This window comes from Miniopterus natalensis, chromosome 19 (genome assembly GCF_054644295.1).
Source record: "Miniopterus natalensis isolate mMinNat1 chromosome 19, mMinNat1.hap1, whole genome shotgun sequence".
Classification (NCBI taxonomy): domain Eukaryota; kingdom Metazoa; phylum Chordata; class Mammalia; order Chiroptera; family Miniopteridae; genus Miniopterus; species Miniopterus natalensis.
This window is the reverse complement of record NC_142099.1, coordinates 30,522,912-30,549,767: the sequence shown is the minus strand read 5'-3', so window position 1 is coordinate 30,549,767 and position 26,856 is coordinate 30,522,912. Positions and strand designations below refer to the sequence as shown.

Here is a 26,856-nt window from a genome sequence, read left to right as displayed (position 1 = left end):
TGTGATAAACCCAGAGAAGTGCGCTTGCCCCCTCCCTGGCCGCCTGCCTGCCCGTCTTTGAAAAATGCCTTTAGGCTGCCAATGTACTACTGGGTCACACAATCAAGCAGCCACTATTACAGGAAGAATCTTTTTCAAGTCAGTTTCCACCTTGGTGATTTTCATACCCCCCAATTTTTTAACACCTTCCCCAGCAAATCCAATCCATCCTCTGGCTTATCTGGGTCAGCAAGGGTCTGATTTTATGCATGGCACTGTCAAACCCTAAATCCGCTGCGGCTTTGCCTCTCTCTCCAACCCGTCTGCTTCTGTTAGCATCAGCAAAATGCATAATAGAGAAAATAAGCCAGAAAGGCTAACAACACTCATCTGAATAAAATAATTTCTTTGGCTGCACCAGTTCACTTCATTTTAATCAAAGTGCCAGGAAGGAATTTCGGTTTAAAAACCTGATGTCCACCTTGTCACTAGTTCCCTGTCCAACCATCACTAAATGACCCTTTTTATTATGTATGTGCCTTCTTATCATAGTTGGATGCTCAATAACATATATGGAATGGTGTCTTTAGCTCATTTTTGTCTTAGCATCACATATATGTCTGTTTTTAAAAGTGAGGGATGCTGTTCTTCTTAGATGTATTACTGTTTGCCATCTCTATACAGACGAGCAGTTTGGAAAGGGTTCTGGGAAGGGGTCAGCGAATTTGCTGAAGGCCTCGGGCTCGGGCTGCCTGGGCTCCCTCTGGCTCCTCCCTGTCTACCTCTGCACAGTTCAAGTCCCAGTGTGGAAAGCAGGCCTGAGCCGCCACCGTGTCCCTCGGGGGAGGGACAGTGCAAGATTAAATTCTGCCCTCCCATTGGTACCTCCCTCACGTCTTCCCAAAGACTCCAGCTGCTTGGTTAATTGCCTGTTGCTGCCGTCTTATCCCCAATATTATTTGCCGAGGGCTGTTCCTTTTCAGCGACTGCACTCTTGGCCTTGGCCCAGGGCCGGGTGAGGAGCCTGTTGGAAGTTGATGAAAGCTCAGTCCTAGTTTGTTTGAAAATAAAAATAATAAGATTTTTTCACATTTGTATGGTGTTTTACTATTGATGTAATTCTTTTGCATCCACCATCTCATTTGAGCTACACAACAGACCTGTGAGGTAGGCAAGTCAGAGACTGTTGGCCCAAAAGGAAGCATCCTTCACTAGAGCAATATAGAAGCTCAAGCCACCCGGTGATGCCAAGTTTGTGTCACACATCCCATCTGCAGAGTTTTGAACTTAGCAATTATTAATTAAATGGCACGTTAGGCCAGCAGAGCATCCAGGATTTTACAGTCATGCTTTGAAGATCTTCAGGGAGCTAGATATATACCAATAGGGCATGTGTCCATTTTACAGATAAGACAACTAAAACCGAACCAAGGGGATGTGCAAAAAAAGGAAGTGTAATACAATCCAGCTACGACCTTTACGGAGGTCTTCACCCTAGATATTTGAGAGAAATCCCATTGAGCGTTTGTTGCCAAGTTTGTTGAACACCCAGAAATCATCTACGTTGAAGAGAAAAACTGGGTTAGTGTATCTGAAGCTAATGGTTGAGCTGTGCAGGTTTTTTCCTTTCAGTGCATGTATAACGACCTCTTCCATGGATGCATAGTCACATATGTCTTTTGGGGCCTCCTTTGTTTGGACTCCAGAGCCATCCTCTCTCAAGTACAGTATGATTTTTTTTTTTTTTAATCTTCCTCCTAAAAAAATTTTTAAGTAAGAAAAACACTCCTGGATATTTTGTCTGCTTTTTAGGGATTAGTGCTTGAGGAGGTTTGCAGCTGTTCAGCACCTTCCTAAGGGACATAGACCTTTTTCTTTAAATGCCCAAGTATTACACAACCTAAGACTCTGGGGGCGGGGAAAGTAAAGAAACTGTACAAACAAGGGAGAGATGGAAAAGATATAAAGGCAAATTTCAATCTCCTAACCAAATGAAGTTCCCCTGGCTCCAGCAGCCCCAAATAAAATAAGGCTGCAAAGCTGCTAAAGCAGGAAACCACTCTAGCAGAACCTTAATATGCTCCCCATGAAATCACGTCTCGTTGACTCGCTTATTTTCCAGCCTGAAGTGTGTTTCATCTTTGTTCGTGTTGGCTTGGAAGATTGTCTCTGCAGTGTATTTGTGTTTCTCTCCTACAACATGCTTTTCACCTCTCCTGCCCCACTACCTTCCCAAAATAAATAAATGAATTAATTAAAACGCCTCGGTTGAAAGGAGGAATATAGTCTGAAAAAGCATACAAACTCAAAGAACCAAATACATTATATGAAAACTACAGTATTAGTAAAAGAGAGCAGGAACCCCTAGAAGAAACAGAAAATAGTGTCTGGTACTATTTTTTAAAGCCACAGATTCCTTTCAAAAATAAAATCTTGCATAGAACCCCCACATATGCAACAGATTTACTAGTGTAAATCTACTTTTAAAGTGCAAATTTATAAAGAGTACTTATTACAGAGTCCATCAGTGAGCACATGAAACTGTGTTTATCAACCCAAAATATTGAAATAGGGATTATGAATCAGAGTTGTGGTTTTATGTCAGTTTCAGTAAGTCATTTCTGGTTCTTGTTTAGGTTGTCCAATATTAAAAAACTACTGATTCACACAAATGAGTTGTCTTGAGATAGTTTTAAATTGATTTAGATGCTTGAAAAATGATATTTTTGTTTTAAAGTTGAATCACTAACATTACCTACCAGCTATTCTCATTCCCCTTCATAAATATTAATTGGATAAGCCCAAAAATGTATAAGAAACATTGCAATTGATAATGAATTAGGATGATACTGAGCATGTCTATTCTCACTACCCAGCCATGGTCTACCATGAACACAGCGTAGGCCCCTGAGCCTTCTGTGGCACGTAATTAAACTTGACCACTATGTGTCAAGTCATGTGCTCACCTGCACAGTTTTACCCAAGGAGGCACACAGGCTGGAACTAAAAGCTATTAGTGTAGAGCAACATCCATTCTAGCCAACAGCACGTTTTGCAGAAGTTCAGACACATGCATTGATTCTTCCAAAGTTTGCAAACAATGAAGTTCACCTGGCAGCCCGGGAGACACTACGCTGATGTCTACTGCAGGGAAACGATTCTGGGTCCTATGCACGTTTAAATGGGGGATTGCTCATTTGGATGGATGTGTTATAGTTGTTTGAAATTGAAATGTGATTTTCTATAATTCCAGAGTTTCTCAAAACACACTTTAAAAGCTGCTCACTGAAACCAATAGTGGCTGTCCCACTACATGCTGTAAGGATAGAAATATATCCATGTAGGAAAGTACTTGTAGCATTTTAGAAGTTCTTAATAAATGTAAACTGATTAGTACTGAGTGAAAGGTATTTTATTTTAAAAGATTACCACTTTCTGCCCGTCCTTTTTATTAGCCCATCCTTTTTTACTCCTCCTTTCTTCTGAGGCCCCCTTGGGAACTATGCTCTGCATCCTTTCCCCTGGTGTGAGGTTGGCTCTGCCTCTCCTGCCTCCACTTGTGACCTGTGGTGTACACGAGTGAGCTAGCTGACCCTTTGGTCGTACCTCTAATGTTCTGTTGTATTTAGGTCTTTCTTTGTCTCCCACACTGAACTGTGACTTAAGCAATTTTATAGCCACTAAAGCCCCTGATACGGTACTTTATTCATTTAAGATACAAATGTTTATAAGCTTGTGAAATTGAATTGTTTCTATGTGTATAAAGCCCTATAGGAAAAGAACCAGAAGAGACCGCCAATTCATGTCTACTCATAAGCATGTTGAAACCAGTTAAGGTCTTATAAGTTCTGCCCTTTTACAAAGCAAATATAAATGCCTGGTATATTCTGTGCTTCCTGAAGACGTGGATATCTTGCCACCCAGTGAAAATTAGATATTTATGGTTTTATAACTGAAACTCATTTGGAATCAATCTGAAAGTTTTCTTGCAATGACAACATCAGATGTCACTGAATGCATGTTGTTCAAATGTCTCACCATTTTGAATTTAAGCTTATTTTTTATTCACCGTTTTTCAGATGCTAAATATTTTGAAAGGAGTGGGTTAATTTCATGTATCTCTCTTTCTCAGCTAGTACATATTTTTTATTTCCATAGAAATCTTTCAGTTTCCCTAGGAAGGTAAGCAGACATAAGGTTACAGCAGTGGTCAGCATGTAAGTGTTAGCGATTTTGACCACAGAAGTGTGATGTAGGTGTACGTGATGTAAGTGTGGGGCAGAGGGTGGGGATGGGAGGCAATGGAGAACACTTTCGATTTGGACTTGAATGTTCATTGGTTTGAAACAACTTCTTGGTGCTGATTAGACAGATACTTGATTTAATGGTCTGGTGTGTTCTGAAGCCAGAGCAGGCTTGGCATGATTATTTGTTAATAGTTACCTCATAACAGACTTGGAAAAGCCCTTCTAAGTTGAATTCCGTGCTCTACGTATGACAGGTGCCTGGCAGCCTGCAGCCCTGAGTGGAGGCAGTGCTGACTCAAGTCAGGCCACCCTCAAGCCACTTCCTTTGCTCTGAGAGTTGGACTGGAGGGAGGGAGCAGGGGTAAGGGGAATGAGCAGGTTGTGGTGCTTTGTAGTGATTAAGAGCATTGTCTTTGCAATTACAAGGCTTCGTTTTGAATTCCAGAATTCCCACTTTTTAGCTACATGACTTTGACCAACTTTCCTCTTTTGCTGAACGCGGTTAATAAAACCCTCTTCAGCAGGTTGTTGTAGGGTTCAGGTTAAATAAACAACATGAGTTGTAGGGCCCAGCTATGTGCTAAATACATAGTAAGCCCTTGAGAAATAGTACCACAAGCAACCCCTACTTTCTGTTTTTCTCCTTAAAGAAATCCAGCTTGCATATGCAGAACTTTCTGTTGCTTAAATTAGTGCTGTGAACTGTGTAGAAGGTAATTCGTTCAGATCACAATGTTTTCATTAGAAATGAGCACGTAAGTTTGGCACTTTACTGTCCTACTCAGGCTGTAGAAGTTTTAGGAATACATGCATTCGAGAATGGTTGTGCTCTAGGTTGTGTGGGACATGAGACAGTGGCTCAGTCAGTGAAACCAAAGCCTCCTTAGATGCGTTCTATGGCACTGAGGAGTTTTTAGCGACTTTTTCATGGCAACTGCCTCTGATGTTGCATTCTGCGATAGATAAGTGCATGGGGGTTTAGTCTGTAGTGCTCTAGTGATTTTGTCTCTAGACAAAATCTCTCATTTTTGTCTCTAACCCTAGAAGCATACAAAGTGATTTAGTGGCGAAGGGGTCGGACTTGGCATGAGGCAGCCTAGACCCTTCTCTAGTCAGCCAGCACAGACTCTGATTCTGGTCCCTGACTTCATCTTGCTGTGTCCATGACGCCTCCTTCCTAGCCGTGTACAAGTTTTCTGCTCCGTAAAATGGGGATAATTGTAGTTTTGGGTGGTGTTTTACAATGAAGTGATGGAGCTTAGCTGCGACACTGCACATAAAGCATTCTCCAAGTTCCTAGAACTTAGCAGGTGTCCAGCAGATGACCTTGGTTGTCCTCTCCCTTCTCCTTCCCCCCTCCCTCTCCTCATTCATGTTTCCTCCTTTTTCCCCATTGCATTTTTAGAAAAAGAGAACACTGGAGGTGCAGCAGTCAGGAAAACGATCTTTATTTCTGCTTTGGCTGTGGCTTTGATTGCTGTGATTTTGTGACATGGGCTGTACTCATAGATGTTGGCCCTGGCTGCTTACTAACAGTGATTTTTTTTATTTACTTATTTATTTATTTTTATTTTTTTATTATTTTATTGTATTTTATTGTTTTTCTGTCTCTCTGCAGGAAGGATCAGAATGTTCTTTCTCCAGTCAACTGCTGGAATCTCCTCTTAAACCAGGTGAAGCGGGAGAGCAGGGACCATACCACCCTGAGTGACATCTACTTGAATAATATCATTCCTCGATTTGTTCAAGTCAGCGAGGACTCAGGAAGACTCTTTAAAAAGGTATGTAGTTGTTTCTAGTCATAGAGATACTTGGGTGGATCAGTGAGTGACACAGTGCTGTAAATAAGAGAAAGAGTTACTTATTGGCCCACTTACAAGGCTCACCATTGGTCATTCCATACCGTATCCTCATGGAGACAAAATATTCAATTGACATTCTTTTCTTTCTCTCTGAGCTGAACTAATAGCAGGTCTAGGAAAGTAATCATTTGCAAGATATAACCCGGATTGGCAGCATAATCCATAATCTGCATATGTTAATAATAACCATGTTTGGCCGATTTCCGTAAGTGATTTGTGAAGCTGTTAAGATTCAGGGACCTCCACTGTCACTTCATGTTCTTTTCCTCTGGTTCATTTTGCTCATTCATATATGTTTATGTTTTTGGTTTGGTTCTCTTTCCAAGTTCTTATCTTGGCCAAAGGGAACTCATGAATTTGGTTATTCTTAGCATGACATACCTTGGTCTTTGAGTTCCTGAATGCTTTTGGAACCTCAGTTGTTTGTGACAATTCCTTGGGAGTAAATTGAAAAATCTGATCAAGGACAGACTCATAAATAATTGTGATAATCTTAGGAAATTTATGGCAAAGTCACCTTACCTGTCACTAGTGGAACTGGCCTCTTGGAAAGCCAGAAACCTCTTTTCTAAGCTTTCTCAATCTGAACTCTTAATGGGGTTATTTATTCATGAATTTTGGTAACAAATGGTGGCAAAGGCCCCAACCATTGTACATGATATACCTTGTCTAACATTGAAGTTCTGAGATCCACAGAACACATTTCAGAAAGCAGATACTCTTCCCACAAGTTATAGATGTAAAGAATCTATATAGGGCTATTTTGTTTGTTTCCTGTATAGGGAATTCATTGGTTTCCAGTTGACAAAATTCAGTGCTAAAATTTGAGGCTGGGAGAGAAAGGACTTCAGTAAACAGAACTGTGATCGGTAATAGCTATAGCTCTTGGTCAGTTTTCCAATTCTTTTTGTTTGTTTGGTTGGTTGTTTTATTAATCCTCACCCAAGAATATATTTTTTTCTATTGATTATTAGACAGAGTGGGAGAGAGGGAGAGAAACATCGATGTGAGAGAGACACATTGAGTGGTCGCCTCCCCCACAGGCCCTGACCAGGGCCAGGGATCAAACCTGCAACCCAGGTACGTGTCCTTGACCAGGAATTGAACCTGAGACCCTTTGGTGCACGCCCAACACTCTGACCAGTGAGCAACACCGAACAGCACAGTTTTCCAATTCTTAACATTAGAAAGTTTCCAGATCTCAGGAGATCTGGAATTAGAACCTAATTTCTCATGTTTATAACAGCATGAAAAAATAAGTGATTTAGAATCTTCCAGCAACATACTTGCATCTATGAAGGGGCTTTCCCTGTATCTTAGAGACAGAATCTTAAGGGCACAATCAGATGACAGTGAAAAGAGGGAAGAGAAAGATAACTTGCTCTAGATCTCACTGGCTGTTTTTAGTGGCCGGGCTGTGCTCCGGTTGGGGCCCTGCTTCATTGAGGGGCAAGTGTTTTTTTTACCCTCTGCTCGTGGTTTTTATCATCTGCTGTAGCTTGCTTGTTTGTCATTAACTTGAATCCTTCTGCAACACTTGGTGATGTGTATATGTGACTAAAATGAATGACTATAGTTAGTAATACTGTATTGAATACTGGAAATAAGAGAGTAGATTTCAGGTGCTTTTTTCACACACACACAGAAAGGTAACTAACTGTGAGATGTTAATTAGCTTGATTATAGAAATCATTTTATATATATATGTATATGTATATATATATGCGCATATATATATATAAAACCATCTTATACACCTTAAATATATACAATTTTTATTATAAAAATTTTAAACCTATTTAAGTGGAACCTTGATAGTAATCAGATACTACTTCAGCTCTTCTTTATGACCTCGACAGCCACTTAAACTATCTTGAGAAGGAAAGGGGTTGACTGATAATTTTTTCCTCTATCTCCTGTGTTCATCTGAGCGAAAACTTTTGCGAGAGATGTTGTTATCTAGATGCCACTCAATCTCTCAGCTCCCTTTTCTCCCAGCTTTAGAAATTTAGGGGAGAGCCAAGCTTAGAGTCTTGTGTCCCCTCCAGATCTCAGAGATGTTTATGTGAAGGCAGCCAGTTACCAAAGCCATGAGTTTTCCTGATTCCTCAGGTGCCCTTTATATTTCGCTAAAGTCCTAACTGCATGGCATGTGTACAGGACATGGGGCATTTGCCCTCCAGAAGGAAAATCCACTTGTGAATGATATACCTAGTCATGGTTGACCTTCTTAATCTGGGCATTGCTATGCTGGGAGTATAAGAGAATTTCTAATTACTCACATTTTATTGCATTACATATATTACATTTCATTGAAGAAAAGTACACATAGCATAGGCTTACAGCTAAATGCATTTTTATAAAATGAACATACTTGGTAACTAGCTCCCAGATCAAGAAACAGAATATTTTAATACCCCAGAAGCACACCACCACCACCACCATGTTTCCTTCTAGTCATTAGGGAGTTAGGAGAGAGGTCCAAACCCCAAGGATAACAGTTGTCCTAACTTTGAATAGCAGAGATTTGTTTTAATTGGTTTCATGCTTTATATAAATAGGACCATACAGAATGTACTCTTTTTCTGTCTGGTTTCTCTCATTCAACCTTTGTCTGTGAGATTTAGTCATATAGTTGTATACAGTTGCAGATCATAGGGTGTCCTCTTGATCTTTATAAATTTTTATCAATTAAATCATAGATTAATCTGCCCTGACCGGTGTCACTCAGTTGATTGGGCATCGTCCTGTGCACCAAAATGTTGCCAGGTCGATTCTGGTCAGGGCACATTCCAGGTTGTGGGCTGTATCCCCTGTAGGGGGCATGCAGGATGCAGCCGCTCTGACATCAGTGTTTCTCTCCCTCCCCCTCTCCCTTCCTTTCTCTCTAAAAATCAGTAAAAATGTACATTTTGAAAATGATAGGTAATTCTATTTTGGCTGGGTGTGAGCCTCTCTGCTTTCTAGTAATAGGCAAAGAAGCTCTCTCTCTCCATATCTTGATTTTTAATCACTTATTTAGAGTGTGTTATTTAGAGAACTAAAGAATGTCTGTGGCTACCCTGTCATCTATGTGAAGCTCCCAGGGCTTGACTTGAGTTCTCCAAGCAGAGGCCTTTTTTAAGTGACCTTTTCTCTCGGGCTTAGCCCTGCTGGTAATTCTGACACCTTGGATGATTACTACTGCTTTCTGTGCCTCAGTTTCCTAAAGTTTTATTGTTGTTTTTTTAAGAGTTTGGTCCATGCTGCTTTTGAAAGCTTATATACTGTAATTCCATAATGACAAACGTATTCTGCACTGGGGGCTTTCTTCCAGTCGTTGATGACCTTTGTTAAGTTGTGATAGGTCATTTGCAGTCCCTGAGATAAGGCAGACAGGAGCGGATGTGGGTATGCAGTGGGCCTCGCTTAAGCAACCGAAGACTAGATTTCTTGAGGAATGAAGCACTCAGATTCTCTTATCTATAAAGGCCAGCAACCAAGGGATGCCAACACAGAATACACATGTATAAAATAGATACATCTTTCATTTTGCCTGTAAATTTGGTTCCCACAGCAAAAGAAAATCTACATTTCTCTGGAGACACCGACTTTAGAAAGAATACCTTTATTTCTGGTTCAGCCGTGGATACCCATGAAAATTCACGAATTTGAATCTATTCATCGCTGTCTCCCTTTCCCCTCCACTTCCTCCTCCTCCTTTTTAATCTGTCCAACTTGAGTCATGGCACAGGTTATGATCATATAAACCAACAGTTGTTGAATTCTTATGTGCCAGGCACAGTGTTAAACACTTTAGGACATTAGCTTTTTTAATCCTTATAATAATCCTGTATGGTTAGTACTATTATTATCCCTACTTATAAAGGAGGAAACTGAGGCTTCCAGAGCTTAAGCAAAAAAAGAAGTGACACTAGGATTTAAATCCAGTCATTTGGCTCTAGGCTCATGCCTAGGACTCTCTAGGCATGGTGTGCGGAGTAGAGGGTGTTCTGGATTTCCTTACTCTCTTCTGTTGAATCCTGGTATTTCACTCAGTTACAGAATTAATCTAACCTTTTCTCTCGAACACAAACCTTCAAAGGGTATGGAGGCATTAAATATCAACATGGAGTTGTTTCTTCTACCTGGTGTCTGGGCAAGCAGCTGGAAGTTCAGAGGGAAATAGGCCAGCGTGTTTTTCTCCCTGGGGATAGACTCTCTAGTAAGAGGGAAACAAAGACTCATTAAATGTGAGAACTGGCCCCAAATCTGGTTTACAGCTAACTCAGCTAATTTGGGGATGTCAGGGTGCTTATACAATTGCCCCCTCTATGCTACTGAACCCCCTTAAGGGATGCTCCCTGCTGCCCTCTGGTTTGTGGTTATGTTTGCTGGGGCATATTTTACATTTGCATGAAACCGTGGTGGATTCCTTTAGCTAAATATAACATCTGGAGAAAGTAGCCTCCTGTCCACAGCTTCGAAACAGACCCACTTTGTCTAGGACTCCAGGGGAAATTGAGCCCATTTGGTGCTCCTGACATCTCCTCTCATGTAATGAAAGCTCAGTCTGTCTAACCCCTGTTGGAATGAAGGTTTGGGCAAATATTATTGCTGCCACCTTCATTTTTTTAAATGCAGTGGCTTAAGAAACGGTGGCCAAAAACTGCCAAACGCTCCCTATTCCATGTCATCTCTGTGAGAGGCACGTTCTAAAGAATCCCACCAAGAATAGGAATAAATGTCCCCACTTTCTCAGCATAAACTGAAATAAAGTTGGATGTGCTTTTTCCTAGAGGGGAGAGGACAGTCCTGTTCTCTCTTCCACTTTTCATTTAGCTGGAACACACTTAAAGTACCTCGACTTTGATTTGCAAGTTACTGTTTTTAGCCCTGAGCAGCTTGCTCACGTTTAGGTTTGGAAACTGGTCAATTGTCCTAAGACTCTCAGTTGCATCATTTTTTACAGTATTGCAGTTAACTGTACTTCTATCTTACCTTTATTACCCTAAGGTGCTATGGCAGAAAGTAAAGTTAAATTGAGAAAGCTAGGTCAGGTTCCCGATAGACTTTGCCTGTGCATGAGAGTCACTTGGAGATTTTTTAAAAAAATCTTTGTGACCTTGAAAAGGCAAGAGGTCTTAGGATAGCAAAAGCATAAACTGTAAATGATTTTAAAAAGATAAATTGGACTTCGCTAATTCTTGGACTTTTACTCTTGAAAGACACTGTTAAGAAAATGAAAGACAAGCCACAGTTTGGAAGAATATATTTATAATACATATTACTCAATAATAATAAGAAAAACTACTTAAATTTTTAAAAATAAGCTAAAGATTTTCATAGATACTTCACTAAAGAAGATATATAAATGGCCAATAAGTACATAAGATGCTTAATATCATTAATCATCAGAGAAATGCAAATTAAAACTGTAAGGAAATGTGCTGTGTAGCATATACCTAGTGATATGTAGCATATCACTAGAATGGTTAAAATTAAAAAGATTGACAATACAGACTATTAGTGCGGATGGATGGAATTCTCATGTTGCTGGTAAGAATGTAAAGTGGTACAACCACTTTAAAAAACAGCTTGACAGTTTTTTGTGAAGTTAAATATTTACTTACCATATGACCCAGAAATTCCATGTCTAGGTATTTACCCAAGAGATTCCATGTCTAGGTGTTTACCTAAGAGAAATAAAAGCATGTAGCTACACAAGGACTTGTACCTGATAGTCCTAATATTGTGGGCTGAATGATGACCTCCCCACACTCCCCTCCCCAAAAGATGTTCCTGTCCTAATCCCTGGAACCTATGGATGCCACCGTATTCATGTAAGACTTTGTACATATGATGAATTTGAGGATCTTATCATGGAGATATCACGCTTGCTTATCCAAGTGGGCCCTAAATGCAATCACCAGTGTCCTTATAAGAAGGCGATGGAGGGAGATTACAAAGAGGAGAAGGCCATGTGAGAGAAGCAGAGAGAAGCAGTGAGAAGCAGTCACTGAGAGAAGCTGCTAGGCCACTGACTTTGAAGATGGAGGAAGGGGCCACGAGCCAAGGAGTGTAGCCGGAAAAGGCAAGGAAACGAATTCTCCCCGAGAGCCTCCCGAGGGAAGGCAGCCCTCCTGATACCTTGATTTTGGCTTAGCAAAATCCCTTTTGGACTTCTGACCTCCAGAACTGTAAGAGAATAAATTTGCGTTGGTTTAAGCCACTAAGTTTGCAGTAATTTGTTATGGCTGCTGTAGGAAGCTCATATTTTATTCATAATAGCCCAAACTGGAAACAACTCAAATACCCATCAACAGATGAATGGGAAACATAGGTGGCATGTCCATATGTGAATACTACTCAGCAATAAAGAGAAACAAAATGCTGGTGATACAGTAATGTGAATAAACTCTTCAAACATTATACTGATAAAAAGAAGCCAGACACAGTGAGTACATTCTGTATGAGTCCGTTTATGTGAAATCTTAGGATAACTAATCAATAGTGATAGAAAGCAAGTTAGTGTTTGCCTTGAGACCAGTGTTGCGGGGAGGGATTGACTACGAAGGAACACGAGAACTTGTGGGGTTATGGAAATATACAATCTTAATTGTGGCTGTGGTTACATGAGTACGGGCATTTGTCAAAGCTTATCATACTGTGTACTTAAAATGTATAGATTTTACTGTATGTTTATTATACCTCAATGCAGTTGATATAAAAGATAATTAAAAAATACAGTGCCAAGGCCACACCCCAGAGCACGTGAATCAACCTCTGGGACAGGGCCTACGTGATTCTTGCACAAGCCAGGCAGGGTTGAGAACCACTGCCGTGGGCACTCTGGTTTCCATCTTTGGGAAACCCAAGACCTCAGAGCGCATTTGAAGCCTTAAGATCCTATCTGATTGTGAGCCACGTTTGCTCCTGCAGCAGACCGTGCTGAAGCATCTAGGCTGGTTTTTCTTGGCAACCCCTTGTGGTTTTCCTACTTCATTCTTGCAAGGTGACAGAGGGCGAGTCTGGCTTCAGATAAGTCACACTGGAGGAAGTGAGGACTGTAAGAAAGGTGCTAAGGAAGAAACGTAAGAGGCTCAATTAATACTTTTCTCCAGGGCCCTCAGATGTTAAACGTGTCCTTCCCATCGGCAGGTCAGTCATGATACAATATCTGAAATGAGAAGAGAATTGCCATGACTGGTTAGATTTCCTTTGGCACCAAAGAAATAATTCTGGCCTCTAAGGATAAAGGGGATTTCAAGCTAAAAGGAGCACATGCTACCTGCCTCCCTGTTTACCCCTTTGGATTAGAATAGGGGTTCCGAGGGAGTCTGTGAGTTCAGCTGTTTGGCATATGCGAGGAGAGAGGAGGGGGGTTCTGTAAGGAGGCGTGTGCCGTGGTGGTGTCATAAATAAGAAAAGAAGAAATGGCCCAAAGAATGGCTTTCCGGTGGTTGTGTTCTGCCCTCCTGAGAGGGTCTAACTTGGAGATGTCTTTGGGAGGAGCAGCTGAGCGATCCATCAGCCCCCCTGCCCCCCTCCCCCGCTGAACTCGGTGTGTTGCTGAGTTTCCCCCACGTCATAACACGGTCACTAACAGCTCCGGGCAGCGCTTTCCAGACAGCTGCTCCATCGGCCCATTGTATCTTGTTGGTAGCAAAAATCTGTTCTGATTAATTGAGCTTTATTCTCTCCTATCTGATGGCGAGATCCTCTTTGGAAAGAAAGAATAGGGTGTGAAGCGGAGCTGATCTGAGCAGGGGATGGAAGGCAGCCAGCTACTTCAAAGGCATCTCTGCTGATAAGGGGCAGCAGGTTTGCTGCCAAAGCCAGCACTGCGGGAGCTTTGCAGCTAGAGCCGTTCCTGGCATTCTAGCTGTGGTTTCTGTGACACCAGGTCAGCATCGTCTGTATCCTCTCCCTTTGGGTTTCTCTCTTGGTGGTCTATGCTTTTTTTTTTTTTTTTGACTTAGGAAGATTCAGCTCAGAATGTGTGCATCAAAGATGCCTGCAATCTTTTGCTTAGGTTAGTTTATATGTTTGCCTTTTTGGTGTTTTAGTTCTCAGGTATCTATCTGCCTAAGGTAGGTGCTGTGTTTAAAAGATTAAAGTGTAGTGGTACTTCAGTCTTTATAAATCAAGGGATGATTAAGAGAATCTGAAGGACAATTTAAAAATATACGGAGTATGGGAAAGAGGTACAGTGGACAGAAAACAAAAGGTTCCAAATGCAACCTTGTATTTGAATATGACCCTAAGCTAAAAAACCATCTATTCAGTAAGTATTTTAGTGAACTTCCATAAGCCCAGCATTATGCTAAGTGCCTAAAAGAGCTTGAAATGCAATTGAGGAGTAAGATTTGCCCAGAGAGCTTAGAACTTTTCAGGCTACTTTTTAGTCTACTTAGATCTCCCAGAATTCTCTGTGGGGTGATGATGATAATAATAAGCTTTTATAAAATACTACTATAAATATTAGGCCTTAAATATATTTTCTCTAATCCTTCCATGTATTTTGCAAGTTTTTTTCCTTAACTTTTTATGGGAGTATAAAATACGTAGAGAAAGTACACATATTGTAAAGTGTACAGATCAGTGAATTTTTCCAAACTGAAAACAACTATATACTTAGCACCCAGATAAAGAAAAGAATGTTACCAGTATTTCATGAGTCACCTTCTTTGCCCCCCCTTCCATTTATTATCTCCTGAAAGGTAGCCACTATCCTGACTTGTAACACAATAGAAGCATTTGCCTGTTTAAAAAAAAAATTATGTAAATTGAATCATATAATATTCTTCCAATAATTTAAATGTCATTCTTTTGTTTCCTGGCCTCCATTGTTTCTGATGAGAATTTAGCTGTGATTTTTATTGTTTGTTTCCCTGGATATAATATTTGGTGGTTTTGATAGCTGCTTTTAATGTTTTTTTCTTTATCTTTTGTTTTCTGCAGTTTGACTCTGATGAGTCTAAATGTAGTTTTCATTGTACTTACTTGGTTTGGATAAATGCAATATTTAAATATCTTGGGTCTGTGGGTAGTGGTTTTTCTTCTCTTTGGGAAAATTTCTGGCAAATACATTTTCTATCCCATTTTCTCTTCTTTGACTCCAATTGCACACCTGTTAGACTGCTTGATAACAAACATGCAGGTCATTGGGCCAAGCTTTTATTTTTCTGAGTGCTTTAGTTTAGATGACTTCTAAAGTTTGTTGCATCAATCTGCTATTAATACTGTCCAATTAATTTTTTTTAATCCTCACCTGAGGATATTTTTTCATTGATGTTTTAGAGAGAGTGGAGGGGAGAAGGAGAGGGATGGAGAGAGAGAGAAACATCGATGTGACAGGCACATCGATTGGTTGCCTCTTACACTCCCAACTGGGGCAGGGATCGAGCCTGCAACTGAGGTATGTGCCTTTGACCGGGAATCAAACCCACGACCCTTCAGTCCTTGGGCCAGTGTGCTAACCACTGCAAAAAACTGGCCAGAGCTAATTTGTTATTTTAGACATTATAGTTTTGAGTTCTAAGATTTCCCTTTGGTTCTTTTTCAGTTTTCCATATATCTCCTGAAATTTCCCTCTCTTCATTTGTTATTTTTAAAACCCATCTGGCATTTATTTAAAATTTCTTATCTACTGTTTTTAATACCTACACCATCTGTGGTTCTGTTTCTATTTATTGGTTTTTCTCTTGTCCACTGATCGCATTTCTTTATTTTTTTCACATCTACTAATTTTTTATGACATATTGGACATTGTAGCTGATACATTATAGAGCTTATCTTCCTCTGGAGAGTGTTAAATTTTTTTCTAGTAGGCAGTTAAGTTACTGGTTGATCACCTCAAACTTGGTGGGGAATTGGTTTTATGCTTTGTTAAAGTGGGTCTATTTTGGTTTTGCCCTTAGTCCTAGAACATACTCTATACATCTAAGGCATGACCTTTCTGGAGTTTCCATGGAAAGCCCAAGTCATTTATCAAGCCCCTCTCACTTGGCAGGCTTTGAACTTCAAAGTCCGTCTCCCCTTACAGTAGGCAGCAGCCAGGATGACCAGCGGTCCAAGTGCCTGGGGCTGAAGGGGTCCTGGGACATGAAACTTTCAGTTTTATCCACTCCACTGTTGATGGCATTTGATAGTTTCAAGCTACCAGCCTCCAGTTTGAGGCTATTGTGAATAATGTTGCTTATGACTATTACATTGGAAGGTCAGTTTTCCCATAGTTGAAAAATTAAAACTCACATTGGTAAAATACTCTTTTGTAAGACCAAGAAGAGGTGACATTGGAATTTGAATGCTCATGCTTTTTCTACTACACTACCCTGCCCCACCCTATGCTTCAGTATTTATAGGAGATATCTTTAGAAAACAGTTGTTGCCAAATCGGATTGTTGAACCTGGTCACAATCTGAGCTTTAATGATAGTGGATTTAAAACCTGCTTTTCTCTCTCCCTTTCTTCTTCTCCCCTGTTTTCTCTGCCTTTACTTCTCCTCAATCCCCTTTTCCCCTCTCTCTCTTCCTCCCTGCTCTCTATTCTTTTAAATAACTTTAAAAATTTTATAGTTTATGTGCACTGTAGAAAATTAGAAAATACAGGGTGGGACAAAAGTAGGTTTACAGTTGTGAGTACATAAAACAGAGTTTATTATTATTTATTATTTAATTACTTTCCTTACAAACAATTGTAAACCTATTTTTGTCCCACTCTGTATAATAAAAAACCAAGTTTGTATTGTACATACTGTTTTGTAATCTGTTCTTTTAGTCAAGATCTTCATCTTTCCATTTCAGTAAATTTTCATCTCATCTGCTACCCAAGGCATGTAAACATTTTCCTAATTCTCCTAAAAAATATGCTCAACAACTAGTTTTTCCAAGTCAGTATCTAGTGCACACTGGTTTTATGCCCCTTAAATTTCATGTTTTATGTCCTTTAATCTAGTACTGTTCCTTATCTAAGACAGTGATTTTTGAATAAACAAGGCTGGGTGTCTGACAGAATGTCCCACATTTTAGATTTGTTTAGTTGCTTCCTTAAATTGTTGTTAAGTTCTTCCTACATTCTGTATTTTCTGTAAATTGGAAGTTGGTTCTAAATGCCAGATCTCCTCAAGCTCTATATTTTTGACTGGAATGCATAATAAGTGATGTGGGGTACTTCATGTTACATCACATCAGGAAATAGTGTCTACTCAGCCCACCAATAGTGATGCGAATGTTGACCCCCCAGATCAGGTTCGTGACAGTCTGAACTCTCTGTTTCACAGTTAGACTTTTTCTCACGTGATATAAAGATCCCCTGTATGGTGTTATGTATGGTGCTGTCATGCAAATGTTGGGTGCCAATGCAGTCGTTCATGTGATGGTTTTAATATCAATGATAATTCTAGCCAAGCTAGTTTTTACCTTCTCTCTACTTCTTGCATATACTTGATTGCAAGATGCCTCTCTGAGAAAAGGGAGGGTATTATTAATACAACTTATCAGGTACCTTGCAAATACATAGTGGTTTAGAGACACTTATTACACCTTGGAGAAACTACACTAATAGTGCGGAAGCTGACTAGGTACCAATTTTTTATCATAAGAGTCATAGCAATAATAAAAATAATAATAATTATAACTAATACAAAATGAGTCCTAACCATGCCTAGGGACTTTGCTAAGTACTTTACATGTATTAATCGTTTTAATCATCACAACAACCCTCATCACAACAACCCTTTGGGATGGGTACTGGTTTTATTATCTCCATTTATAGACCAGAACAAGGGTAGAGTGGTTAAGCAGCTGATCCAAGGACCAGTGCTTATACAAGGAATCAGTGGCTTGCATATTCTGCAGTAATACTTTCAGATGCTCCTGCCAGGCCAGAATTTGCACTGTGCCATGCTGCTTCTGCTTCTTCCCCAGCTTGTCCACAGGGGCAAGGCATCTTTGCTTTCAGCCTCCCCTCCTGGAGGACTGGCTTCTTTTGATTCTTTTTTTTTTTTTTTAAAGTATGTCTTTATTGATCTCAGAGAGAGGAAGGGAAAGAAGAGGGAGAGATAGAAACATCAATGATGAGAGAGTCGTCATTGATCGGCTGCCTTCTGCACGCCCCCAACTGGAGATCGAGCCCACAACCCAGGCATGTGCCCTGACTGGGAATCGAACCGCCATCTCCTGGATCCTAGGTCGATGCTCAACCTCTGAGCCACGCCCGGCCGGGCCCTTTCTTTGCTTCTAAGCCCAGCCATTAGGTGTTTTATGTTTTCTCTCTCCCTCTCCCTCTCTCTTTCTCTCTCTCTCTCTCTCTCTCTCTGTGTGTGTGTGTGTGTGTGTGTGTGTGTGTGTTTCCCACTTCTTTTATCCATACTCCACAAATAACTTGGGTCTCTATTCAGCTTTCGCTAGTATTCACTCAGCATGAACCTTCCATTTATAGACTACTATCCTAATTGTGTGCACTAATTCTTATCTTCAGGAGACCATAGGAGCCTAAGAGTATCTCTCCTCCTGGTCTCAAGAGCTCTCGGAATCATCCCCTTGTTGAGCTGAGTAGTTCTTGTTAAGGCCCAGGGACGGGACTGAGAAGTAACATTTTCTGTTTTTATTTTATGTTTCCTTTGATTCTGAAGCAAGCTAAAAAACCCATTAGCTTAGATTTTTTACAATTATAAAAGAAATACATGTTGGCATTGGCTGGGTAGCTTAGTTAGTTAGTGTTGTCCCGGTAAGCAACGGTTGCAGGTTCGATCCCTGGTCAGGGCACATACAAGAATCAACCAATGAATGTGTAAATAAATGAAACAACAAATCAGTGTTTCTCTCTTTTCCTCCCTCCTTCCCTCCCTTCCCCTCTCTCTATAATTAATTTTTTTAAAGTAATGCGTGTTCTTTCAAGATATTGTGGGGAACAGAAAAATAATATAAAGAAAATAATGACTGCTTACAATTGGTATTAACATCTAGGTGTATTTCCTTCTAATTTTCTTTTCTATGTGCATTTTCTCTTGAAAATTAGGATTATATTGTATATTAAGTTTTGTGTAATTTTTTAACATTTTAAGTGAACATTTTGCCCATGTCATGGCATCATCTGTGAAAGCACTGTTTTTAATGACTGTATATAGCACTCTGTCTTCTGGCTCCCCCGCAGCTCACTCATACATTCCTTATGGTTCTTTGGCTGTGTTGTTTCGACCTTCTACAGATCATGTGCTGGTACATTCAGAAGCAGTTTAGGATCTCGTGGTGTCTTCTTGGCAGTCACTTGTTTTTAGGGTGACTAGGTTGCCTGTGCCTTTGCTTGGGAAGACCCGCCTTCCATTTCCTAGGAGTTGGGGAGCTGGGCTTTCCCCCCTTCTTTCCCCGGTGCTTCCTCTTGCGCCTTCCTCATTCTCTCAGAGCCTGGGCCCTCGGCTCAGCAGAGCTCTCGCCACGCTCGCTTTGCTCCCTTGTCTTTACTGAAGAAGCTTACTCACACCCTCACTCTTCCTTCCCAGAATGTCATAGAAATCAGTGAAACCTGGAAATAAAGTACTCTAAAATTATGAAAAAGACAAGTGACAGCTAACATTGGTGAGAAAGTGCAGAAAAGCTTTGGGTGGGAATGGAAATTGGTGCAGCCTTATGAAAAACAGTATGGCAGTTCCTAAAAAATTTAAAAATTGTACTACCACATGATCCAGCATTTCCACTCCTGGGTATATATCCAGAGGAATTGAAATTGTATCCAAAAAGATGTCTGCACCCCATGTTCACTGCAGCATTCTTTTTTTAAATAGCATTGTTCACAGTAGCCAAGATATGGAAAGAACCTAAATGTCCTTGGATGGAGGAATGAATAAAGAAAATGTGGCATATACAGCCGTTGCCAGAAGTAGCTTTACAGTTGTTTGTATGGAAATAATACAATTAATAAATAAAGAATCCAAGAATAGACTCTGTTTTGATTACTCACAACTGTAAACCTACTTTTGCCTACCTCTGTGTATACAATGGAATATTATTCAGCCATTACAAAGAAGGAAATCCTGCCCTTTGTGACAACATGGATGAACCTGGAGAGCATTATGCTAAGTGAAATAAGCTAGACAGACACAGACAAATACTGTATGGTATCACTTATCTGTGGAATTAAACAAACCACAACTCTTAGAAACAAAAAAATAGAATGGTGGTTGCCGAGAGCAGGAGGAAATGACGTGATATAGGTCAGAGGGTGTAAATTTTCAGTTACAAGGATAAGTTTTGAGAATCTAAGTTTCAGAATACAGTTAATAATACAGTATTGTGTATATACAGTTAATATCTGTCAGTTATTCCCAAATATAGTTTAAAAAAAAGTAAAGAAAGAGCCCTGTAGAGCTTTGGTTATGTTCATGTAGAAGAGTGTGCACCTTGTGCCTCCTCCCTGCAAGGAGGGTCTTTTCCTCACTAAACTGATCTTGTTTAACAGTGTGTTATCATGTAGGGCAGAAAGGAAATAGAAGGCAAACTGGGAGATCCAGTCTCCAGCTTTAATCATCTCTCTTCTCCAAAGCCAAGATCACCCAAGCCTCCTGCCCATGTGAGCATCGCATCCTTTCCTGCCTTGCTTCTCCCCATGACCTGTCTTCCTTTCGATGTTCATTCTGAGGGTGGAGAGTAGAAAAAAGCCTTCTCTTTTTGCAGCTCTTGAGTCAGTGTTCTTTCTGGGCCTTTCTGAGTTTTCAGGAGGAAAACCGCATAGCCCACCTGACTCTTCTTTCACTTCGTGGTTTGTTCTTTTGGTTTGTTTTTTAAGTATTGCTTTATTTAAATCCAGAAACACAAGTACCACTACCAGTTCATCCTGTTCAATTTAATAAATATTATTGGATTGTCTCTATTTTCTGTATTCAACCGGGCTACAGAATAAGCTTAAAATGTGGTTCAAGAGCTTAGATTTATTACATCTCAGTTGGGTAGACAGGCCACAGACTCCAGAAATAGGTTAGGACTTAAGACATCAATTTAATGAGTGGTGCAGATAATTAGTCACCTATAGGAGTTTGGAAAAGGAACAGATTCATAAGAGGTGAGTCAGGCAAGCTTCATAGAGGGGAAAGAATTTGGCTGATGTTCTTTTAATTACACGCTTCAGGATTCTTAATTATCCATCCATTTCTTATCTTATGGAAATATCTTTTCAATATTTTCATAATACCTGGTGCCAACTTCCTCTCTTGTTTCTTTGTCCCCATTAAAGATGCCACCCATGAGACCAGTCTGACAGCAGCAGAGGCTTCCTATTGGCCAGCAGTAGGGGAAGACATGTGGGTCGAGCTTGGAGCCTCAGTGTGGAGGGCTTTGAATGTCAGCCCAAGACATTCAAGCCATTGACCATTTTAGGTAGGGCAGTGAAATTTTGAAAACCATGATTTGCAGTGGCATTGGTGGTAGTATTAGTGTGGTTTTGGGGTGGAAGAAACTGTTTGCGGGCCTACTACAATAATTCAGGAAGATGACAGAAACCAGGTCTTGGATAATGTCACTGGGAACTGAATGAGTGGGAGTTAGTAAGAGGCATAGCAAAGAAATTAGAAATAGTGCCAGTGACCTGATATGAGGTAGACATTGGTAAGTGCTAGAAGAGGAATCGAAATCCAGTTAGTCCTTCAACAGATGTTTACAGTATGCCTCCAGTGTTTCAGGCACTGTGGTAGGTACTGTATTACCGCAGACAGCAAAACAGGAAAACGTCCTTGCCTGCATGGAGCTTATATTCTAGCCAGAGAAACAGACAACAGTCAAATAAACCAGAAATCTATAACATATCAGATGATAATAAAAATAAAGCAGGGTGAAAGGATGAGAGTGCTGGGGATACTGCTGATTTATATAGGGTACCAGGAAAGGCTTCGGTGATAAACCAGTGTTTGAACTGACTCTGGAAGGCAATGAGGGGTTTTGCTATTCGCTCTCTAAGGAAGGTATTTCAGGCAGAGGAAACTGCATGTCGAAGGCCATGAGATAGGAGTGAACTTACCTGATTAGAGAAACAGCAGCGAGGCCCTGTGCACGGTGGGCAGGAAGAAGAGCCGTGGGAGGCGTGGTTGGGGATTGGTGGCCGGCTGCCACCCTGAAGGGCTTTGCAGGCCATTGCAGAGCCACATGAGAACGTGGAGCAGAGGAATGATACCGTCTGACTCCTGTTTAAATGGGATTATTCTGGCTTCTGTATTAAGAAAAGACTGAAAGGGGAGCCAGGTAGCAACAGAAAAGGAAGGTCAGTTAAGGAGACTTCTATAAAATTCAGGTAGGAGATAATGGTGGGATGGGACAGAATGGTAGGTGTGTGGTGATCACGGGAAGAGGTCACATTAGGAGATGTATTTTAATAACGGAGCCAGTAGAATTTGCTGCTGAATTGAACGTGGCATGTGGGGAAAAGAGGAGTCAAAGATGACTCCAAGCTTTTAGCCTGAGCAGTTGGAAGTTGGAGTTGCCTTTATTGGGGAAAGTATACAAAAGAGCCACTGATTCCTTATTTCCCTTGGGTGGAACCTGAACAAGGTGTGACCCTCAGGCTTGGCATAACCAAGACACTGACTTCTGGTCAGGAATGTGCAGCTGGAATACACTAGTCTTCAGTGGGAGGCCTGACTTTCTACCTAAGAGACCTCTGATCCAGAGAGAGCAGGGACCCGTAATTAGTGAAGAAACTGAGTGCCAGCAGGCCACCCAGCTAAGTGGTAGCAGTGGTGGGACCAGACCTATGCATTCGTCTCACTTCCATCCAGTACTCTCTCCAGGACACACCACCATACTCCCTGAGCTCAGTTTTAGGACGTGGCAAAGTGAAGATTCAGTGAGGGTTAGGGCTGGAAGGGAGATTTGAAAATTAACCACATAAAACTGATAGTTGAAGCCATGAAAGCGTGTATTCGGAGAAAAGTGCAGTTGAAGCTTAGAGAAAGGACTTTGAGGAGGCAGCATAGAGGAGAGAAAAGCAAATTAAAATGGGCAAAAGGAAAATGAGAATAAATAGCCCCTAGAACCTAAATGAGAAAAAGATGATGCAGTGATGGTGTTCTGAAGGGGTCAGGAAGAGGGGGATCTGAGCAAGCGTCATGCACTTTAGATTTTTGAATCTTGGAAGACTAGGGTGTCCTCAGCAGAACCTCCACTCGTTTTAAGCACTGTCTTTTCCTTTGAGCTAATAGTGAGAAGGAATACAATAGCATGTTTGACACAAAGAGTTACAAAAACAATCCATTCCAACTCTAGCATTACCTTCTTGTGAGCTTTACACAGGAATTTGATCTTCCCAGATCTCTGTGTGCTCAGCTGTAAACTGAATAAAGAAGCATCTTTCCTGCCCACTTTGCCTCCTGGAAATGGTGTGAAGATAACCTTGAGAAAGGATATGAAACTGCTTTAGAAGAAAAATGTTACATAAATCAAGATGGCTTTTTCTAGTTGACAAAAAGTTTTTAGTTAAAAATAAATTCTTGTTAGAGTCATAAAAACTTCTTATATTAGGGATATATTAAATGCAGAACACATTGACCAATAAAATAGTCATTCCTCAACAACATGAAATATTTGACTATCATTTTGATTAAACCTTGCTTAATTACTGTGTCCATGAGACATATCAGATGCTGCCCGGGCTTTTAAATTTAATTTAATTTAATTTTGTAGTCATTGCTACCCAGCCACAAAAGAATTACCCTTGCCCCCAAGGCCACACAGGTCTTTCAAGCATTCGTAGGTTAGCATTGGTCCTTCTGCTGAAACGCGGGGTGAGGTTTTCCATGCTGAGTTTGGAGCAGTGTGTCTGTCTCAGAGCTGCAGGCTGAAGCCCCAGTGGAGTGGAGGTTTGTCCTTCTAACCCCCTTCACATACAGTATATGAAGATCAGGAATGGAAATTAATTGTACCTGCCGGCATTATTAAAGTTATCCGTGCATACCCTCTCCTGGGCCAGGAAGATTAAAAAGGGCGTTGTAGTCAGAGCAGATGATTTCTGACCAGGGGGCGGGCCTCTACCCCAGGTTAGATGCGAAGATGTGACCTGAGCTTGTTGCCTCTGGCCTCGCACCACATAGCCCGGGGCTCTGCAGAGTCTCTGCCTCATGCTCTCCCCGGCCCTGGAGGAAAGCCAGGCTCCTGTCCTCTGGATCAGAGGCCTCTCAGGTAGACAGTCAGGCCTCTCCCTGCAGACTAGAGCATTCCAGCCGCACGTCCCTGATTGGAAGCTGCAGTGAGGTGTCTTGTTCAGGTTCAAGCTGAGGGAAATGAAGAATTGTGGTGCTGCTCCCAGGTGTAGACAGCGTGTTCACCCTACACAGTTACTGAGTTTGGACTGTGTGTGACGCGTTGCCAGGTCCTGGGCAGATGGCATGGCGCGGGCCCTGGCCTAAGAGCACAGTCGGGCGGGAGAAACACGTGCAGGTAAGCATGGTGACAGTGTAGTAACGGGGCTGCAGTGGAGGAAGGCACCAGGTGAGTCTGCCTTGTGAAACCCTTTGAGCCTTAAGAAGGTGGAGGAGTCAGGGGCAGGGGGGTGGGAGGGTGGCCCATAGGGTTCCTGGGAGATAACCCAGCCTATGCAGAAGACAAGGGGGTGCAGACCAGTGAATGGTATTGCAGAGCTGTCGGCGCCGTCGGTGAGGGTGGCCGAACCCGGGACCCTGGCAGGAGGAGGCGAGCGCTAGGCTGGCCTTGCACGCTCTGAAATGAAGCCAGCGAAGGGGAAGCCTCCAGAGTGGTGTTGTTTTTAACTTTTCATTTTGAAATTGTTTGAGACATAAAGTTGCAAAAACAGTACGAAAATTTCCTATATATCCTTTCTCCTAATTCTACAAATGTAAAAATCTCATATGACCACAGTATGATCCAAGTCAGGAAATTAATAGTGATATAATACGACTATATAATCTTACCTAAATCATATTTCACCAATTGCCCCACTAATGTTTAATTTCTGGTTCAAGGTCCAGTACAGGATCACATATTGTGTTAACTTATCCCCTCTCTTTAGTCTCCTATAATCACTGCCATTTCCTGTTTCATGACTGACACTTTTGAGAGTACTAGCCAGTTATTTTGTAGGATGTCTCTTAATTTTGTTTGTGATGTTAAAGCAATTTTGTTAAGAATACCATAGACGTGATATTGTGTTCTCAGTGTTTTATGTCAGGAGGCACTCGTTGATTTGTCCCATTACTCATGGTGATTATTTTGATTACTTGGTTAAGGTAGATGTCTACCAGGGTTTTTTTTGTTTTACTGTAAGAAAAGAAATACTTTGTCCTTCAAGTATCTTGCGAGGAGAATCTTTGGGACAATAAATATCCCATTTCTGCTCATCCTTTGCCCACCACTTTTTAGCATCTATAGATACTTCTTAACTGAAACAGTTCTACTAATGGCTTTTACCAATAGAGTACCATGGACAGATTTGTCTTTTAGAAAGATTACTCTGAGATGTTTGGGTGTGAGAGAGATTAGTAAAGTGAGAGCAATTACAAAACTATTGCAATAGTTCATTTAAGAAATAACGGCCCAGCCAGGCCAGGCGTGGCTCAGCAGTTGAGCATCGACGTAGGACCCAGGAGATCGTGGTTCCATTCCCGGTTGCGGGCTCTATTCCCAGTCGGGGGCGTGGAGGAAGCAGCCGATCAGTGACGGCTCTCCCATCATTGATGTTTCTCTCTCTCTCCCTTCCTCTGTCTGAAATCAATAAAGATATATTTAAAAAGAGAGAGAGACAGTGGGATCCTGAATTAAGGAAATGGGAGGACAAATGGAGAAGATGGGAGAGACATTCCAGCTATATTTGGAATCAGAATGAGAAGGGCTTAAATTTTGTGCAATTTTGTTGTTGTTAATCCTCACCTGAGGATGTTTTTTCCCCCATTGCTTTTCAAAGAGAGTGGAAGGGAGGAAGGGAGAGGGAAGAGGGGGGGAGAGAAAGAGAGAGAGGTGTGAGAGAGACACATCCACTAGTTGCCTCTCACATGCACCGCGACCGGAGGGCAGGGAGTGAACCCACAACCCAGGTATGTGCCCTTGACCTGGAATCGAACCCAAGAGCCTTTAGTGAGCCTGCTGGCTCTAACCGCTGGGCCACACCAGCCAGGGCTTGTGTTATTTTTTTAAATGCTGGAAAAATTTTGAGACAGGAAAAAAAATCACTTAGAAAATTACTTTTCTAAGAACCAGAGTAGCTGACTTTATTAAATATATTGTAGATCTCATTTAAATGAAGTTTCACAATGTTGCTTCTTCTCTTAGACAACTCTTGGACCAAATTCCTTTTGTTTAACCCAGAGCCATTGCTGATTTCCAGTGCAGATGTGGTCACCACTTGTGACAGGATATGGCTAAATGATGCATTGTTCCCCATGTCCCAGGGGCTGCTTCCACTGGCCCTTTTCCCAAATTTCTGCCACTTGCTAGATTAGCTGGTATCCCTCCCTCTTGGGTCAGAATGAGTGTTCTCTACACTAACACGAAACCTAGAGCTATAGACTATCGTCTTACAATCTACAGTTTGAGGGAAGCATTTCTTATCAGCTTTTCAAGAAAAGAGAATATACAAGTCAGCAAAAAGAGAAGGGGAAGGGCAAAGGCTCAGTTTTTACCATAGAAAACAGCATGGGATTCCAGGAAGGGGGGGTGGGGAAGCTGAAGGAGTTTATCACCAGCAAACCACTACTACAAGAAATGTTAAAAGGACTTCTTGAAGAAGAAGAAGAAAAGTGAAACGTATGAATAAGAAAATACTACAAAGAAAAAGATTCTCACTGACAAAGA

General features: G+C 41.2%; 1 protein-coding gene across 2 annotated transcripts in view; it reads left to right on the top strand.

The window, feature by feature from the left end:
- Positions 1-26,856, top strand: part of SRGAP2 (SLIT-ROBO Rho GTPase activating protein 2) — a 226,624-nt gene that overhangs the window by 110,716 nt on the left and 89,052 nt on the right. For both annotated transcript variants that reach the window (XM_016215217.2, XM_016215213.2), the window contains exon 4: positions 5,845-6,007. In XM_016215217.2, coding sequence (XP_016070703.1) covers positions 5,845-6,007 — 163 coding nt within the window. The remainder of the gene's footprint in view (positions 1-5,844; positions 6,008-26,856) is intronic.